At 45.0% G+C, this 18,276-nt stretch overlaps 2 protein-coding genes across 2 annotated transcripts in view; both read left to right on the top strand.

Annotated features, from left to right (window-relative positions):
- The window catches only part of NKX2-6 (NK2 homeobox 6), a 44,177-nt gene extending 36,971 nt beyond the window's left edge, over positions 1 to 7,206 (top strand). The window contains exons 4-5 of the mRNA XM_069067394.1: positions 6,470 to 6,558; positions 6,863 to 7,206. Of these exons, the coding sequence (XP_068923495.1) occupies positions 6,470 to 6,558; positions 6,863 to 7,206 (433 nt within the window). The remainder of the gene's footprint in view (positions 1 to 6,469; positions 6,559 to 6,862) is intronic.
- Positions 7,207 to 7,283: 77 nt separating this feature from the next.
- On the top strand, positions 7,284 to 13,513 carry NKX3-1 (NK3 homeobox 1). The gene is made up of 2 exons (XM_069066852.1): positions 7,284 to 7,647; positions 9,758 to 13,513. Exons 1-2 carry the CDS (start codon positions 7,284 to 7,286, stop codon positions 10,165 to 10,167), a joined length of 774 nt encoding a protein of 257 aa, XP_068922953.1. The 3' UTR covers positions 10,168 to 13,513.
- Positions 13,514 to 18,276: the final 4,763 nt, after the last annotated feature.

The following is an 18,276-nucleotide window of genomic DNA, read 5'->3' as shown; positions in this document are numbered from 1 at the left end:
TTTCAAACCTATAATTGACCACCTCTCTATGGGGAAGGGAGGTATTTTGGTCACTGCATTCATATGAGCTTCTAATGTCTTGCAACATTGTTTTCCTTTACTATGGTGTAGTCCCTATTTAAATTACTCTCCTAGTTCTGGGAACTTCACCCTGCATCAGTTGAAGCAAATTTTCTCATGATTCCATACAGATCTTCATATTCTTTCTTCTTTTCAGCATCAAAACTTTCCTATACCACAGTGTTCAGCCATTTCCCACTCAGGGTTCTTTCTACAATATTAGGTTCCACCATCTTCCATAAGCTCCACTAAGTATTATTTAGTTGCAAGACAATCCGGGGGGGCTTTATTTGAAAATTCTTAGGGTCTTGACCCTGGAACCAAGAATCCTTTATGACTTTGCTCCTGGTACTCTACCCAGCTATCTGATTCAAGAAGACCAGAGTTCAAATCCTCCCTTATCCACTTACTTAGTTATATGGCCCTGTGCTAATCACTTCCTTCTCTCAACCTCGTTTCTCAACTGTAAAAATTAGAATAGTAGCATTTACCTCATAGGGTTGTTGTAAGGCTCAAATGAGACAATACCCATCAAGTCCTTTCTTAAAGGGCTATATAAATGCTAGCCAGGACTATCATCACCATCATTGAATGAGATATGCATCCCATCCCCTCTCCTGCCACACCAGATCCTGCCAACTCCAGACACCCAGAAACCAAACATGCTTTCCCTTTGCATGTGTAGGAGGAGGGAGGGAAAGAGGATAAAAGAAAGGAAAGGGAGGGGGAGCCAGGGAAGATCTCAAGTTGCCCCTGGCAGCCAAAACAGTATGGGAAGGTCAGCACCTACCCCTTTAGACAAACAGCCTCGATGTGTCTTCCAGGTGAGGGTCTCCGCTAAGCTGTTCAGCAGACGGGGAGGGGGAAGGTCTTTGCTGCACAGGCCACCCAGTGAGTGCACAGACCAATCTCCAGGAAAGGCCAGGCCCAGCAGCTCACTGGCTCTCCAGAAATCCGGGGCCTTGAGGTGAAAGGGGGCACCGTTAGCAAAATACTCTTGGGCTCCTATTGCCCCATAAATCTTTTCAGATTGCTTTTCTTGGATGATAAGGCCTGATGAGGAGGATAATGCGGGTGAATTATTATCTGCTACTGAAGGTTCCCAAAACCCTAAACCCCCTTCTCTGGGCCAAATAGTCTGCAAGGGAAGTTGGCATAAACAGCTTTAGAACTGGGGTCGGTGGGGGGGGGCATAAGAAGGACTTGGATTGGGAGGGACCTTTTTTCAGTATTCAAAAATCTGCTATCTTCAGCACCTTAAACTGAATGGGGGGGGGGAACACAGGACCATATGGGAAGGTCAGATGCTGGAGTAATAATTATTAATATTTCTATCATACCTGAAGGTTTGAAAAGTTCTTTGCATTCATTTGAGCCTCCCACCACCCCTGTGGGATAAGAGCTACCATTATGATAACCCCCATTTCACAGATGTGGAGTCTGAATCTTAGAAAAGTGAGGGGACTCCATTCACTCATCTAACACGTATTTATTTATTAAACACCTGCCAAATCCCGGGCTGAGGCAAAATTTAACAACAAAGGCCAAACATGAAATAGTCAATGCCCTCAAGGAAATTATATTCTATTGGAGGACAGTAAAAATATGCTCATTGAAAATGAAATACAGACCATATACAAAATAATTTCCAGGGTTTTTTTACCAGCACCTGGAGAAATCAGAATGTGTCCTTGAGAAGGTAACATTGAAGCTGAACAATGAAGGAAGTTGAGAATTCAAAGAGGAGGAAGCAATGAGGAAAGGCATGTCAGGTATGGGAAACAGCCTATGCAAAAGCAAGGAAGTGGAGAAGGGCAAATAGTCCAGATTGGAACATAAAGTTAACAAAGGGAAATAATATGCATCAGGTCCAGAAAAGGAAAACTGCCTGTGATTAATAAGTATCAGAAACAAGATCTGAATACAGGTCTTCCTGATTCCAGGTCCACCCCTATCCATTAGAGCACACAGCCACTGGACTAGTAAGTGAATTTTTTTTAAAAATAAAGATGTTGGACTAAATGATTTCTATGATACTCTTCAGCTCTAAATCTATAATCCTAGGATTTTTAATATAAATATGATTTCTATGTAATCATTAAAATATATTTATTATATAATTTCTATACAAGCACATACATGTTCATTAGATTGTAAGGTCCTTGAGGGGGCTCCTTGACTGTCTTTTGCCTTTTTGTATCTCTAGCTCTTAGCACAATGCCTGGCACGTAGAGCTGAATAAAGGCTTATTGATATAAATGTATTTCTAAATCTATATCTATATCTATCTAATCTATAATGTCAGCAACTCCCATTTCTATGGGCTTTAAAGTTTATGAACCATCCCTTCAAAAAAAACAAAACAGTGTGACATTGATGGCTAGCTTTGAGTTTATCTTACTGCCTTACAAACTGTTTTGGAGACCTTCTTTAGTCCAATGTGTCACCCATTCTTCCCATCCCCCCCCAGTTTATTTTTTTCAGCTTGTACCCTCTTCCAGCTTCCTAGATCAGCCCCCCTTCCCCACTTACTCTAGATATCAAATCACAGAACAAGAAAAGACCTTGATCATTTATCCAACTCTTTAATTTGATAGAAGTGGAAACTGAGACCCAGAGAGATGAAATCACTTACCCAAAGTGACAGAGCTAACCAGCTGACAAGCCATTAATAGGACTCAGACTTCATAACAGCCAGTCTGCTGTAAGCATTGCCTCCTCTCCCAATCAAACCTTTTGTCTACTTACTTGAAAAGGAGTTTACGTATTGATTCATACTATAGTGTTAATGTCTAAGTAAAAAGGATTAATGTCTTACACTTCCCAGGGATATTTGCATTTTAACCAGGGACCCAAGCCTTTATATAAAGAAATAAATCTCTAATTATGGAATTGCAGGCACTGAGACAGGCCAGTGGGGGGAGATCATTTGCAGCACAGAAACCTATCAGCCAGAGCCCACAAATCACATCACCTTCCCGGCATGTGGCTGAGGCAGGCAAGCCATTCCAGAGGCATCTGAATTGACCTCTTTGTCATTCTGTGACAGACAGGAGAGGAGGGGTCCTCAAGGAGCAGGAGACAGCCTGTTCATCAGGAAGGAGAAACAATAACATTAAGGACTGGAGGGGTTTAAAAACAGATGTGAGCAGGAAACCTCCAAATCCCCCAGCCTCAGTATCCCAGCATTTCCAAATCCCAGAACCTCCAAGGTAGAAGGGCCTTCTGACTTTGTCTGAACAAGATCCTCCTCCCTTAGAATAACCCTGACAAGTGCCCATCCAGGGTGTGCTTGGAGATCTCCAAAGAGGGGGTGGTCCCTTGGGGACAGCTCCAGTGCTGAGGAATTGTTTTCCTGAAGCCTGAAACTGCCTCTTGCACTTTTACCACCCCCTCCCTGACTTCATTCTGCCCTTAGGGGCCAAGCAAAACAATGCTAATTACTCTTCCACAGACAGCCTTTCAAATACTTAATGGCAGCTGCCAAAGTCCCTCCTGAATCTTCTCTTTCCTGTGTAATTATTCCCACTTTCTTCCATCTAGCCTGGTTTGACATATTCTTCAGTATGATCACCCTCATCACTCTCCTCTGGGGGCTGCCACCTCATTGATGTTCTTCCTGAAGTATGGTGCCCTGGACTGTTCTAGATGGAGTCTGTATGAGACAGAGGACAGCGGGACTGTCATCTCCCTGAGTCCTGGATCTTAATGCATCCTAAGGTCACTTATACTGGTGTCATACTGGCGTCTCACTTTGAGGCTGCTATCCACTAGGACATTTAGATCTTTTTTTTTTTTATCAAACTGTTATCTTGTCATAGTACCATACCCTAACAGCTGAACTGCTTTCAAAGAATTCACTGCGTACCTAGAATAATGGAAGCAAACTTCCAGGAGATGACTTGAACTGAGAATAGTAATTGAACATGTATAAGAGAGAGAAGGGGTATTCCTAGTATATAAGGAAGCAGAAATAAGCCTGCTATGTGTGGGAACCAATGAAAAGAGCATTCTGGCAGGTGAGTCATTAGACCAAGCATACCTGACCAAAGGTAATATTGGTTTCAGAAAAATAGGACATTAGGTGAAGCAATCTTACCTGGTCCAGGTGATCTCAAGCAGAGAACCAACTGTCACTGGAGGTCGAGGAAGTCACCTGGACCAGTGCTTAGCACAGTGTCTGGCACATAGTAGGTACTTAATAAATATTGGTCAATTGATTGATTGAGATGGGGTCGAGGGAGGCAGGAGATCATATCACAAAGGAATTCAATTATGATGCCATTACAAAGTGATACTGGTAATCAAAGTACACCTAGAGCACAGCATCTCAAAGCTAGGAGGGACCACTGAATATGTAACAATTTTAGATTGGTCTGTTTAAGGCAACTGAGTCAGAGAGAAAAAAAAATACTTAGCCATTGTCATATAATAAAATGAGTAGGAGCCAAACCTTGGCCTCTGGCCTCCCAGGCTAGTAGGTCTTCTTCTTTCTTCACTAGGCCTTCTTAAACCACAGCAGGTGAGGTTAGATAGGTAAAAAGAGGCTCCATTATTGGGGGCCTAGAATAAGTCATCTAGACTCTATTTCAGATTTTCAAAGGGGTTGCTTCAATTGCTTCCCTCTCAGGGAAGTCATTCCCACTTATTTTTTTTCTGCACAAAATTAGATGATAGTTATACAGAACTTAATATAGACCTTGTACACAGAAGGTGCTTAATAAATGCTTATTTCCTTTCTTCACCAATCTCCATTGCACTAGGTGGCACAGTGGATGGATCCCAAGTTCTAGAGTCAGGAAGACCAGAGTTCAGATCAAACCTTTATTATCTATGTGACCCTGGGCAAGTCATTTCACCTATATGCTTCAGTTTTGTCATCTCTAAAATGGGGGTGATAGTAATAGTTCCTATCTCCCAGGGTTGTTGTCAGGATCTAATGAGATTATAATTGTAAAGGAGTTAGCACGTAATAAACACTATAGGAATGGTTGTTGTTGTTGTTGTTTCCAGACCCACTCCTGCCAACACACACACACACACAACACACACAAAGCTGTTTAGCACTTTGGGGTTGGTGACAATTTTGGCCTCTAATTCCATGCAGGGCCAATGAGTCAAAACACTTGCCAGCTATAGAATGATTGGGGGGGGGGGGAGGATGACACAACAGGAGTCTTCTCCCAACCTGGAGAAGGGATGTGGGTGGAAGGAAGGAATCCTCAGTGCACTGAGGTCTTTCAAAGCATCCATCCATGGGTGTTCTTAATGAATACCTGAATCTTGGAATTAGAAGGGGCCTCAGAGGTCCCTTAATCCAATCTGTACCTGAACGGGAGCCCTCTCTACACCAAACCAACCAATGGTCCTCCATTCTCTTTGTGAAGGCCTATAAAGAGGGGGAGCCCACCACCTCCAAAGGAAGGCCATTCTACTGTCAGATGGGTCTAATTCTTTTCTTTATATGGAGTCTAAATCTCCTCCTGCCATTTCCTAGAAGCCTTCCCTATCTCCCTTCCTCACTTCCCCCCTCATGGTCCAGCTCTCCTTCTTGACTTCTCTTATATTTCCTCTGCCTTTCCTCTGACATTTCCTCCCATTTATCCTCTAAGGATCTTACTGATTCATTGTTGTTCTAATAGGTCTCCCCCACTGCACAGTGAGCTCCAAGAAGCAGGGGTTGTTTTTGCCTTTCTATGCTAAGAGTACGCTGCCTGGAACATAGTAGGTGCTTACTAAATGCTTGACAACGTAAATTCCTTGAGAGGAGTGGTTACTTCATTTTTGTATCATTTTCCCACCAAAGTAGGGCTGGATCTGGAGTCAGGAAGACCCTAGACATTAGTAACGGATAACGGGGTGGACATGGAATAGGGGAGACAGATTGAGTGACTCCAGGCAAGTCACTTAACCTCTACCTCAGTTTTTCTCAACTGGAATATGAGGATAATAACAGCACCTTCCTCCCGGGGTTCCTCTGGAGGATCTGCTTAACACACAATAGGCACGCTAGAAATGCCACACTATTAAATGCACATAAGAAGGTATTAGGGACTGGACCTGGATTTCCTTTTCCCAAGACATGTTGGCATCTTCTCTTCAATTTAAGTGTTGAGAGTTGCCTAGAGTTGTAAAATGTTAGGTGACTTACCCAGGGTCACTCAAGCAGGGGTAGTACTTGAACCCAAGTCTGGCTGGCCCTGAGACTAGCCGTCTGATCGCCCCGCTACACAGGCAGACAGATACACAGCAGGGTCTTAACTAGCTAATCGCAATCATTTCAGCTTTCACTCGCAGCTGCTAGTCTGCGCTCTGCAGCCTGGGCGAAAGACTCTAAGCCCTCCTCCAGGCTACAGCTCTTAAGACCCTTGAAGACCACTTTCTGTCTCCCGTTTCCGCTCCTCTTCAGGTGTAAAGTGGCTAGTTCCTTGGCCGGGTCCCCCGTCTGGCAGGACCCTGAGGCCCTTCGTCACGCAGATCGCCGGTTGCTACTCTCCAGTTTGGGAGTGTTCTTCCTGAAATGCAGCCCCCAGGACTGAACGGAGCCTCTCTTCCCGTGTGGCCTGACTGCAGGATGGGTCCTGGAGCGGTATGGCTTCACGTTGCTAATGGGACCCTAGAAAAGGAAGAAAAGCCATTTCCCGCGGCAACTTGTATTAGCGACATTTACTCTTTAGTACAGCCAGAGAAGAGGTGAAGGAGGGGGAAACTGGGGGGGGGGGGGGGGGGGGGGGAAGGGGGGGGAGAGGGATCAGGGAGGAGGGATTTCGAGCCTCCGCCAAAGCGCTCCCTGCCTCCCCAGGCTGGAGAAGGGGCGGGGAGGACGGCCAGGGCGCCGAGGGGCCGAGCTGGGCTGGACTGGGAGGCAGCCTCGCTCTCCTCCATCAGCGCCTTCCCCTCCTCGCATTACACCCCTCCTCCTCAATCTCCTGCCCCGAAGGACTGCCCCGCTTCCCACCCCCCCCCCCCGCGGCGCAACTAGAGCACCTGGAGGAGGCCGGCAGCCAATGGGAGGCGCGGCTAAGCTCTGGGTTGGCCAATGAGCTGCGGGCCCGGTGCCTGACCGTCCCCCCCCCGCCCCGGGCTATATATAAGCCGCGCGAGCGGCAGAAAGCGAAAGTGGTGGCCTGGGCTGGTGGGGGCTAGTACGAGCCGAGCCGGGAAAGGAGATTGAAGCCGGGCAGGGACCGGAGCAGGGGCAGCTGCCCGCCCAGCGGGAGACGATGCTAAGCGCCCAGGAGCCACCTCGGCCCTCCGGGCTCCAGGGAGCAGCAGCCGGAACCGCTGACCCCGCGCCGCCACGCAGCCCTCGGGGCACGGCCCTGGCCCCCGCCAAGCCGCTCACCTCCTTCCTCATCCAGGACATCTTAAGGGACGGGCGGGAGGGACGCAGCGTCGGGAGGCTCAGCCCCGCTCCCGAGCCAGAGCCGGAGCCGGAGCCGGAGCCCTCGCCGCAGCCTGAGGCCGAGCCTGGCTCCTTGTCCGGGTCCGAGAGCGGCCCGGCGCCGCAGGAGGAGCAGACGGCGAGGCCCGCAGAAGCTGACCGGAGCGCCGAGCTGGGCTCCTCTCCCTCGGGGACAGAGCCAGGTAAGGGGGTGCCGGGGACAGAGGCCCTTCAATGGGCCTGTCCCGCATCCCATCTTTTAGAGAGCCGGGAGCCAGGACACTAAGGTTCCCCTCCCGATTCGACCGTTAATTCCGCTCTGTGACCTTGGGCAAGTCATTCTCCCATTCCCAGAGCCTCCTCTTCCTTCTCTGGGGGAGGAGGGGGGGACACGCAGTGGTTTATCTTTAAGTGCTCCCATAATGTTAAAGATCCGTTGCTCCCATGGCTGCCCTGGGGGGTGGGGATGGGGGTAGGGGGAGTGAAAGGCACCCTCCTGGGAAGGCCACTGCCCCTCTGCCGCCTTAGGCGTTCTGCCCGACTGTCACTTTGGAACTTTGGTTCCCTGCTTTGTTGGGACGCCGTCCCTCCTTCCTGTGACCTCCTCTTGCATTCCGGGATGGGGCCAGGCCAACCCCAACGCCCTTTCCAGATCTAACTCCATGATCCCACGATCTCTCTCCTGCTGGCGCACGTTAGAGCACTTTCTTTCCACTTCTGCCCCCCCACCCCCTCCACGCGGGTCCCTGTCGTGCTCGCGGACTGTAGAGACTTTAGGACCCGAGGGGGCCTTCCTTGCTTTCCCCACTGCTGGCTCTCTCCTCTTCCCTGGGACTAGGAATTCTCTCCTTCCGGGCACACAGTTTAAAGCCCTCCAGGCAATAAGAGGGCAGCGTTGGGCGTTTGGGGTGTCTTTACTGTCCCCAGATTCCTAAATCCTTCCAACCCGCCCAGGTGAATGACTTGTTGGACGAGCGCAGGGAGGAGTTCTTTTCCCTCCACTCAAACCGCAACAACTAAAGGCCAGCCGCTCTTGGAGAAATAAGGCTGGAGGTAAAAGTCAGCTCGCAGCTGCTAGCCCGATGCCTCAGCTGCTGCTCCTTTCGTGCTTTGCCACCACCACCCCCCGCCCTCGCCGGCTCTCCCTCCGGGTCCGTTATTTGCATTACGTTCTGGTGCAGGTTTTAGCAGCATTGATGACCTCTAAATTTGCTGTTCTGAATCCACGATCGCTTACAGGGGTAGCAAATCGATCTGTTTTCGCTAGGGCATTGGCTTCTAGCAAAGAAGATCATCGACACCTTCTTGGAGATCTTTGGTCTTAGCCAGAGAGTTGCACAGGGCACTAAGATATTAAATGGCTTGACCAGGGTCTCGGAGAGAGTATGTATCCAAGGCAGGATTCAAATTTAGCTCTTCCTGGCTCCAAATCCAGTTTTTTTATCCACTATTCCACATCGTCTCCCTTTGCACGGTCTCCTATTACCTTATCTCACTTGATTCTCAGAACCTAGGTGGCAGGGGCTATTGTTAGCCTCATTTTGCAGACAAGGAAACTGAGGCTCCAAGTCCTAAGTGACTTTCCCAGGGTTACTCAGGCAGGAGGAGATCTTTTCTGACTTTTCATTTATGCCACACATCCTTCAGACTAAACAGTCTATTCCACTTTTAATTCTTTTCATATTAGGCATCTTTACCCCTTTGTATTTCTCCTCTTCAAATGCAACACCCATTTATTTTCTCCTGTCCCCTTTCCCCTCAGTTCCTTAGTCCACCCACTACACATACAAACACACATTTGTGTTAGCTGCTGTTCTGATATATGTAACCTGGGTATCTCCACCAGAACCCACAGAGTATTTCAAAGGTCTCTAAGGAGTTCCTCTGATGAGGGGTCTTAGGCTTTCAGAGGGCAGAGGGACCTTAGAGATCATCAAATCTAATCCCTGCGTGTTACTGAAGAGGAAACTGAGTCTTAAGTGTCATGACTTTCCTAAAGTCAAACAGGCCATAGGTGTCAGAGACTTATTAGAAAACTAAGCCTGGTGGCCACCACTCACCCTGCCCCCACCCCACCTCCCAGGGCTCAAACACACACACACTCACATTCACACTCATACATACACACACACACACTGCACTTTAAGGGAATTTCTCAGCTCTGTGAAAAAGCCCAAATGTATCCAAATTCACAGTGACCTACTCTGTTCTCTTTCTGCAAAGATAATGCTTGATGCTGTTATGTCCTGTTCCCTGCTAATATGTAACTTTCTCTCCTCTCTCCCTCCCCCTTTCCTCCCTTCCACATTCCAGATGCACACTTTGAGACCTGTCTGTTGGACTGTGCAAACCCTGCCAGTGCTGCCTCCCCCAAAGCCCTGAAGCCACCCAAGAGGTCCCGAGCTGCCTTCTCCCACACCCAGGTCATTGAGCTGGAGAGGAAATTTAGCCACCAGAAGTATCTGTCAGCCCCTGAGCGGGCTCACCTGGCCAAGAATCTCAAGCTCACTGAGACCCAGGTCAAAATCTGGTTCCAGAACAGACGGTATAAGACCAAGAGAAAGCAGCTGACCTCTGACCTGGGAGACCTTGATAAGACCTCCTCCCTGCCCAGCCTAAAAGAAGAGAACTTCTCCGGGGCCTCACTGATCTCCGTGTATAATAGCTACCCCTATTATCCTTACCTCTACTGCTGGGGAGGTTGGAGTCCAGCTTTCTGGTAGCCCTGGCCAGTGATTGGGGCCCAGCCCATAGCTGCTTCTCCCACTTTGTTCTCTGAAAGCAAAAGGGGTCCAGTCAGGGAGGTCAGGAGAGGAGAAGGGGGGCCCATCTACCCTGCCAAAGCCTTTGAATGGCACTCAAACCCCTGCTGCTTGACTGAAGGGCTCACTAAATCTGTGACCCGGCATCATATTTAATATTTAAATGGCACTCAGCGCCACCCAAGGCACCAAATGAGGGGACCCCTCTCATCCCAGCGATGTTGAAGAGGAATATTCTTGTTCAGATTCGGGTTGGATCAGATGGTTTCTCAGGTGCCGTCAACTAGCTCTGCAATTCTGAATCCTGTAGTCGATCCGACTCCCTCTCCACTCCCAGTTTAACTGTCTTTGCTTTGAACTATCTTAAAAAAAAAAAAGTAGTGAGCTCCAGGGCTCTCTTCCCAGTGCCTTTCTGCTTTGTTTTATGAGCTGTCAGCATCTCTGCTTCCGGGAGGGTCTGTTCTTTTCCTTCAGTTTGGTCACCTGTGTAAACGGAGCATCTCATGAGAAGCTAAAGCCATTACAGAGCAACAGCAGTGCCAAGAGTGGAGCCTTCTGCCGGGTCTGCACTGTGGTCTGAGCTAAAAGAGAAGCTGGCCCTCTCTGGGCCTGGGAATGTAACTGATGGTCTCTTTGTTTTTCGCCCCTCCCCCCCCAGTAGAATGTCAGCTCCTTGAGGGCAGGTACCATTTTATTTTCTGCCTCTTTGTGCCCAGCATACAGTAGGTGTTTAATAAATATTTGTTGCATTTCACTCAGAGAAGGTCCACTCATGGACAGCTTCAGAACTTGGCAGGCAGGGCAGAGTGTTAGGTTTTTCCTTGATTTCTGATGTAGGGAGGAGACAAAAAAAATTGCATTAAAAATTGTAAGGTAAAACAAATGTGAACTCCAAATAGGGGAATTCTGAACATTTATTATGTTATGGACTTATTGGTAGTCTGGTAAACCTATAGAGTCCTTCTCACAATCATATTGTAAAATAATTGAAGGAAATCTTAAATTTCAGTTGAAAGTTAGTGAAAATAAAGATGGATTTTTTTAAATCATTCAAGTTCCCAGGACCTCTAGAATCAATCCATAGACCCTTGGAGGGGTGGAAGGGCTATGTTAAGAACTCCTGATCTAGAGGGAGTGCACTTTAAAAAAGTAAGATGAGACAGTTTCCAACAGTCTGTCTAAACAAACATGACTTGGACCTGAAAGTGTGAGCAGTGCCAAAGCAGTCCTTATATTTCCAGTGGGGCAGTGGTAGTCAGTGGGGGTGAGGGAAAGGAGAGGAGAGAAAGTCCTCTCTTTGCAGACACCAAAAGTTCACTGAATTAGGGGCCAGAAGATCTGGTCTTCATCCCTGGCTTTCCCACTTAGTAAGCCTACCATTCAACCTCACTAAGACTCAGTTTCCCCATCTATAAAGTGGGAGAGACTAAAGCCTGTCCTAGCCTACCTTATAGTGTTGTTGTGAGAACCAAATGAAGCTAAGTTAGTGAAACAAACATTTCTTTTTAAACTAAAGTCTTAGATAAAGGTAAGATGGTTTTATTATTATGGATTCAAGGAGCTGTCACTGGTATTTTCCCTTGGGAACCTAGGGATTCTTCGTGAGTTGTCACACAGTATAACCAGACTTCTATCTCTTGCCAAAGTTTCACTCTGAATGCCAAGTGGCTTTCTTCAGGATTCACCCTCTACAGAACCCCATCAAGAATCCATACTTTCAGCTTGGCTGATGAGTTTGATTCCTGTGCCCTTTCTTCCTTTCCCAGAGGTCTTGATCTTGATTTCAGCCATTTCTTGCCTACAAAACAAAATGAAACAAAACAACAGGTGAATTAAAGATCTGAGAGCATTAACAGGAATGTCAATTAATTAATTGTCAATTAACAGTATAAGAAAAAAATTAGTTCCTTAAAACAATATACTAAATTCCAAATCCTACTAAAGGAACCATAATGAATGAGGGAAATCATCCTATAGGAGACTCAAACACTAGATGATGCTACTTTGCATTATTATAACTCAAGATTTAGCCGATGCTTTCCCTGAGATCTCTCACATGAAGAGGAGGAAGAAGTTGCAGCTGCTGTTTGAGTACCCAAAGAAGAAAGTTCCTGAGTAATGGCCAGGTGCCAACTTGATGCAGTAGAAGAAAATCTGTTAACAAATTGGGCTAAGTAGCCCTGCCCCTCTTAAACTCACTGAGGTAGCTGAAGGGAGGAATATGGGAAGAGAGAACAGCTCGGACATTGAATAGCCCTTATAAAGTCCATCAGTGGACAGATTCTAGGTCTCAGATGCTATAGATTAGTGGTTACACAGGCAAGAACTATTCCCCTAAGTAAATGACCCAGTGACCACCCACATCAAATGAGAGATTTAAATGCAGGAGACAACTTTCCTGTTCATCCTAGGGCTGTGGAACTTGAAGTCAGAAGACCTGAGTTCAAATACCATCTCTGCTACACCTATTAGATCTTGGGCAAATCAACCGATTCTGGATGACCTCTAAGGTCCTATTGCAAAAGTACCTCCTAGAGGAAGAAGCCCTGGGGGTGGGGTGGAATAGCCAATTTTCTTTTCCATGCACCACCTATTTCCATCAGGTTTCAAAACAAAATAAAAAAAAACTTTTAACAGTCTTCCTGTTAAAAGGGCTAATTTTCAGTCAGTGAACAAACTGCTGAAGTAAGCTTGTGCAAATTTGTCCTCGATCGTCCTCCTTGGGCCCAGACTGTACTTGGAAATGTGGTGCAATGCCACCATCACCCATGATTAAGCTTAGACCCACTTATAGAAAGCTCAGGATGATTCGCCTTAATTACTCACTCCCTTTCAGGCTTGTTTGCTTCTTAAGATAACCTTTAATCGCTCTGGAATGCATTCTCTCCCCACTGTTTCCAAATTTCATTTTTCTCAGTGTGGAGATTTATAAATGGGCATCTTTTTACTGTGATGTAAGTGTTGCAAAAACAAAATAGAAAACACAAGCTTTGCTTCCAAAAAAGAACTTTAAAAAGCAATTTGTCATGGTCAACTCCCTTGGGAAGGAAATGCATGAGGAGAAACTGACAGTGTCAGAGCCGGCAAGATGGACCGTGCCTTGACAGTTTCACCCAAGAATGAAGGTGTCATTTCAGTTCAAGAACTCAGTTTGGGTTTTTTTCTCCCAATGCCCACTAATCCAGTCACCATCTCACCATTTGTGGTTTGAATCAGTAACCTACCCCCCAACAAAAATGGTATTTTCCTTTGTATATTTTTGCAACATATGTGTGGGAGTTGTTTTTGTTTTTTAAATAAAGTACTTTATTCAAAACTATTGGCCTAGCTTTATTTCCTAGAGATTCTGCTAACCCCCACTTGTCAGACCTTTTATTCAACTGTCTTTGACTCTCCAGCAAATCATCTCTGAGTCACAGTTTTGTCACCTGGAAAATAAGAGGGTTAAGGAAGGTGATATTTGAGCTCCTTTTCAGTTCTTAGTATTTACTGGAGGTCAATGGCAAATTTGTCATGGTGGTGATATTTTCTCCCCACCTCAATTCTAACCAATTCTTGGAAGCCAAAGTAATCTGTAATTGTGTTGTTTATAGGTAAATGCTCTATTCCCAGGGTCTAGCAAATCAGAGCAGGGCATTGATTGGTTGGAAAGATGGTGGGATCTGGAGTCCAAGGATCTAGGTTTAGACTCCAACTCTGCTACTTGCTACCTATGTGACCTTTGTTGAGTCTCTTTATTTCCTTTGCAAAATGAAGAGGTTGGGCTACATAGATTTCTGTAACTAACTAGGAGATCTCTGGTAACTTAGACTTTCCATGCCAAGTTTTCTTATCTGTCAAATGGGAATGATAATGTTTGTATTACCTGACTTCCCACAGTTGTAGTGAGGCTAGAATGAGATCCCATGTAAAGGGTCTCATAAATTGTGATGTGTTAGACAAATGTAAATTACCGCATATATGTACATATGTATTTATAAGTACATGTATGATTAATTATAAGTATATTACTTATATTGCATTAATTCTACTTATAATTATAGAAATGTATTTACTTATATAATATATTATATTTATTGTGTAATATAATACATTATAATATATTATTAAATATATACATCTGCTATAATATAAATATAAGTAATTATAAGCATTTTATTTATATTAATTTTAATTACCAAATCATATGTAATAACTAACATTTATATAGTACTTACTATGTGCCATGTATTGTACTAAGCACTTTCAATTTATTATCTCATTTGACCTTAAAACAACAATCCTGGAGGGTGGATGCTATTATTATCCTCAAGCCCAATGATATGAGATGATCCCTCTCAAGGAACTTAGACTCTAATACAGAAAAATGCCATTGATGAATTGGAACTGTCCAATTCAAAAACTATTTATTAAGCACCTACTGGGTGCCAGGTACCATGCTAAGGACCAGGGAGTCAGTCAAAATGAGAACCAGTCCTAACTCCCAAGGCATTTATTGGGGAGGGTGAAATATATCTCATTAACTATCAAATGTGGATATGAAACTGTGATTTATTAAGTGCTTTCTGCATGCTAAGGACTGGTTCCCAAGTGGAAAGGATAAAAAAGCAAAAATTGATGATGATGATGATGGTGGTGGTGGTGGTGGTGATGATGATAGCTTTTATTTAGTGCTTTAAGGCTTACAAATCACTTTGCATCTGCTATCTCATTTAATCTCTAAAAACCCTGTGAGAATGGTGCTATTTTTAGACCCATTTTACTGGTGAGCACACTGAGGTCAAGGGAGATGACTTGCCCAGGGTCACCCAGCCAGTTAGTAGCTGAGGAAAGATCCAAATTCTGGTGTCTTTGCTTCCAAATCCAGCCTGATTTTCCCTCTGAGACTTAACTGCAAAATGAAATGGTTCCTGTCTTCTAGAAACTTACATTCTAACAGGGGAGACAATCTATATATACAGGTATATAAAAGGCATAAAAAACAAACAAACAAATACACAGTAATTTGGGGGCAAATTTCTTTGTCATTGGTGAGAGACAGGATAAACTTCATGTAAAAGCTAACCCTTGAACTGAGTTTTGTAGCAAACAATGAATTCTGGTGGGGGAAGGGCAGTATGGGAAGAGTGGAGCTTGGGGACTCTTAGGAGGGAGTACCTTTCACACTTAGAATTTGAGGACAAAAATAGCAATCATTTCTGGGAGGATCCAGAAGGCTTCCTGGAGGAGGTAGCCCCTGAACTGAATCTTCAAAGAGCACACAAAATAATCCCACTCTATGCAAGTGGTGCCTTTTATTTGGAATCTCAAGTATCATAAATAGGTTTGATGAAACTTATTTAAAAAGAAAACCAACCAACCCAACCCAACTGCCTTCATCCCCTTGTTTAAGCTCTTCACTAAATCCCACAAGCAGAGGGCCCTGCACCTGAGTAGCTGAGAATTGATGGTTTTCTTGTCCCCTCCTTCAAGGAAATAGAAGCTTAAGCAGTAAGGTACTTGCTCTAGGTAAAACATATCATGATTTCCAAGCTTGCTCTAATCCTATAAGTATACTGTACACACAGGTGGGGCTCCTTAGACCATGTTCATTGCAAGAGACTTAACCCCTCATGGAACACTCCCCCTATCTCACTGTCCTCAGAAAGATCAGGAGCTCCCAAATTACAGAAGTATATGAGCAAGTCTGTGTGTGTGTGTGTGTGTGTGTGTGTGTGTGTGTGTGTGTGTGAAGCTTTATTAAATAGCTAGGCTTGGTAAGTGGAGATCAAGCTTCAGAGAATGGAACACCTGGGTTTAAGTCCCAACTCAGACAGAAACTGACTACATGATTGTCTCAGTCAATAAACATTTATTAAGTACCTACTATATATCAGTCAAGTTATTTAACCTCTCAGTGCTCTAAGGAACTCTTTAAGATAATAAGTTGCAGAGAAGCTGTCAGTCTGTGTTGGTAAAGGGAGTTTTCTCATCAGGATTTCCCTATTTTAATGATGTCACAGATCTCTCCCCTATTCCTTTTATTCACATCTCTGTCACTTCCCAACAAATAACCCATCACAATGACAAAACATTCTGGAATAACGGGGGGAAAAAAACAATTCATCAAAGCAAACCAACAAATTGACCTTGCATATGCTTCAGAAAGTCATAGTCAGCCAACTTGTCACTGAATGGAAGAAGGTGAGCTTCACCTCCAGTCCCTTGGAGTCAAAAAGGGTCACTCTAGTTGATTTCGGGTTGTTCTCCTTTCCTTTTATTGGTGATCAGTGTATGTTTTCTTCTTCGACTTTGATTACTTTGTTCTGTGTCACTGCATTTGGACTTACCCTGGAGTTCCTGAATTTCTTCCATCTTTCCTGTCTTATAGGGCATTAATACATTTTTGTTGTTGCGCAGTCATATTCAACTCTTTTGTGACCCCATGTGCGGCTTTATTGGCAAAGATACTGGAGTGGTTTGCCATTTCCTTCTCCAGCTCATTTGACAGATAAGGAAATTGAGGCCAACAGGGTTAAGTGACTTGCCCAGGGTCACACAGTAGTGTCTGAGGCCAAATTTGAACTCAGCAAAATGAGTCTTCATGACTCCAAGCCTAGCAATCTATCCACTGCACCCCCTAGCTGCCCCAGAGTTAGGAAGAGCTGAGTTCAAATTCTGCCTCCAACCCCCACTAGTTCCTTCATCTGTCTAAACCTATGATCTCCCTAGCAACTTTCTGGAACCCCCTCAGCACATCATGATGTGGTATTTAGCATCTCTTTTCAGCCTGAATCCTGGAATGATCTGGGGAGTATGGGCAAAGAATATGAGGACACAGAGCTGAAAAGGAGATGATCTACTTCAACCTTTCATTAGGTTGATAATAGAAGGTAAAACAGAAACAAGGCTCGGTAACTTGGATCAGGGTCACACAGCAAGTTATGTCCAGAATTAGAGAATGTCAAGGCTGTAAGGGATGTACAGGTCAAAGGGCCAAAAGCCTCATTTTACATAGAAGAAAAATGAGGCCAAGAAGGGATCAATGGCTGACCCAAGATCAAATGGGTAGTAAATATTAGAGCTAATCCAAGATGTCCCCATTGTCCCCAGTCTTCCTATTTGCATCAGCCATCCTCCATTCAAATCTCTCTGCCAGCTACTGAGGGGTCTCATCAGAGCTCTCCATGCCTCCCCAGACTCTACACACTGAAGGTGTGTGACCAGAAGAGAAGCAGGCAGGAGCACCAGGAATGTGCTGACATTAACACGATTCTCATTGAATGACCCCTTTTTCCTCCCAAGTACAAAAGAAAACCGTTTTAAGGAAGTGAAGCTTGCCACATGGATCTCAAGCTTGAGCTCAGCCACCAATTCCTTCTGTGTCCCAGTTCCCATGTGCTCCCCCTTGCCAGGCTTAACGATATTCCCCTAGCTTTGGTCAAATGGGCTGACTGGTTCCCCATCCCTGACACCCCATCTTCCTTCTCCTCACCATCTTTTGGCACTCCTACTTTTGTATGCATATATGTGCATATGCAATCTGCCATAGGTAACCAGATAGTATAGTGACTAGAGAGCTACTAGCCCTGGAATCAGGAAGAATGAAGTTCAAATGCAGCCTCAGAGACTGGCAAGTCACTTGACCATTTCTTTCCTTAGTTTCCTCAATTGTAAAATGAGGATAATAACCTACCTTTCAGGGTTGTAAGGATCAAATGAGATGTTATTCTATAAAGTGCTCTGAAAACCTTCAAGTGCTATAAAAAATTGCTATGTCCCAGCCACTGCACTAAGCACTTTACAAATATTATTTCATTTGATCTTCACAGTAACATTGGGCAAGGGGTACTATGATTATCTTCATTTTACAGTTGAGGAAAGTGAGGCAGGCAGAGGTTAAGTGACTTGTCCAGGGTCACATAGGTAGTGAGTATCTGAAGTTGGATTTGAATTCAGCTCTTTCTGACTCCAGGTTCAGTGTTCTTGAGTCTAAACATTGCATTACCTAGCTGCTGATAGACAGACAGATGATAGATAGATAGATAGATAGATAGATAGATAGATAGATAGATAGATAGATAGATAGAT

Source organism: Petaurus breviceps, unplaced genomic scaffold, assembly GCF_028583685.1.
Source record: "Petaurus breviceps papuanus isolate PSGF00001 unplaced genomic scaffold, PetGlider_PUasm1.0 139, whole genome shotgun sequence".
Taxonomy (NCBI): Eukaryota; Metazoa; Chordata; class Mammalia; order Diprotodontia; family Petauridae; genus Petaurus; species Petaurus breviceps.
The sequence above is the reverse complement of the archived record's forward strand: the minus strand, read 5'-3'. Positions and strand labels throughout refer to the sequence as shown.

Coding starts and splice junctions, on each gene's coding strand:
- NKX3-1 (XM_069066852.1), top strand. CDS start 7,284: ATGCTAAGCGCCCAGGAGCCACCTCGGCCCTCCGGGCTCCAGGGAGCA. Junction 7,648..9,757: donor TCCCTCGGGGACAGAGCCAG/GTAAGGGGGTGC, acceptor TCCACATTCCAG/ATGCACACTTTGAGACCTGT.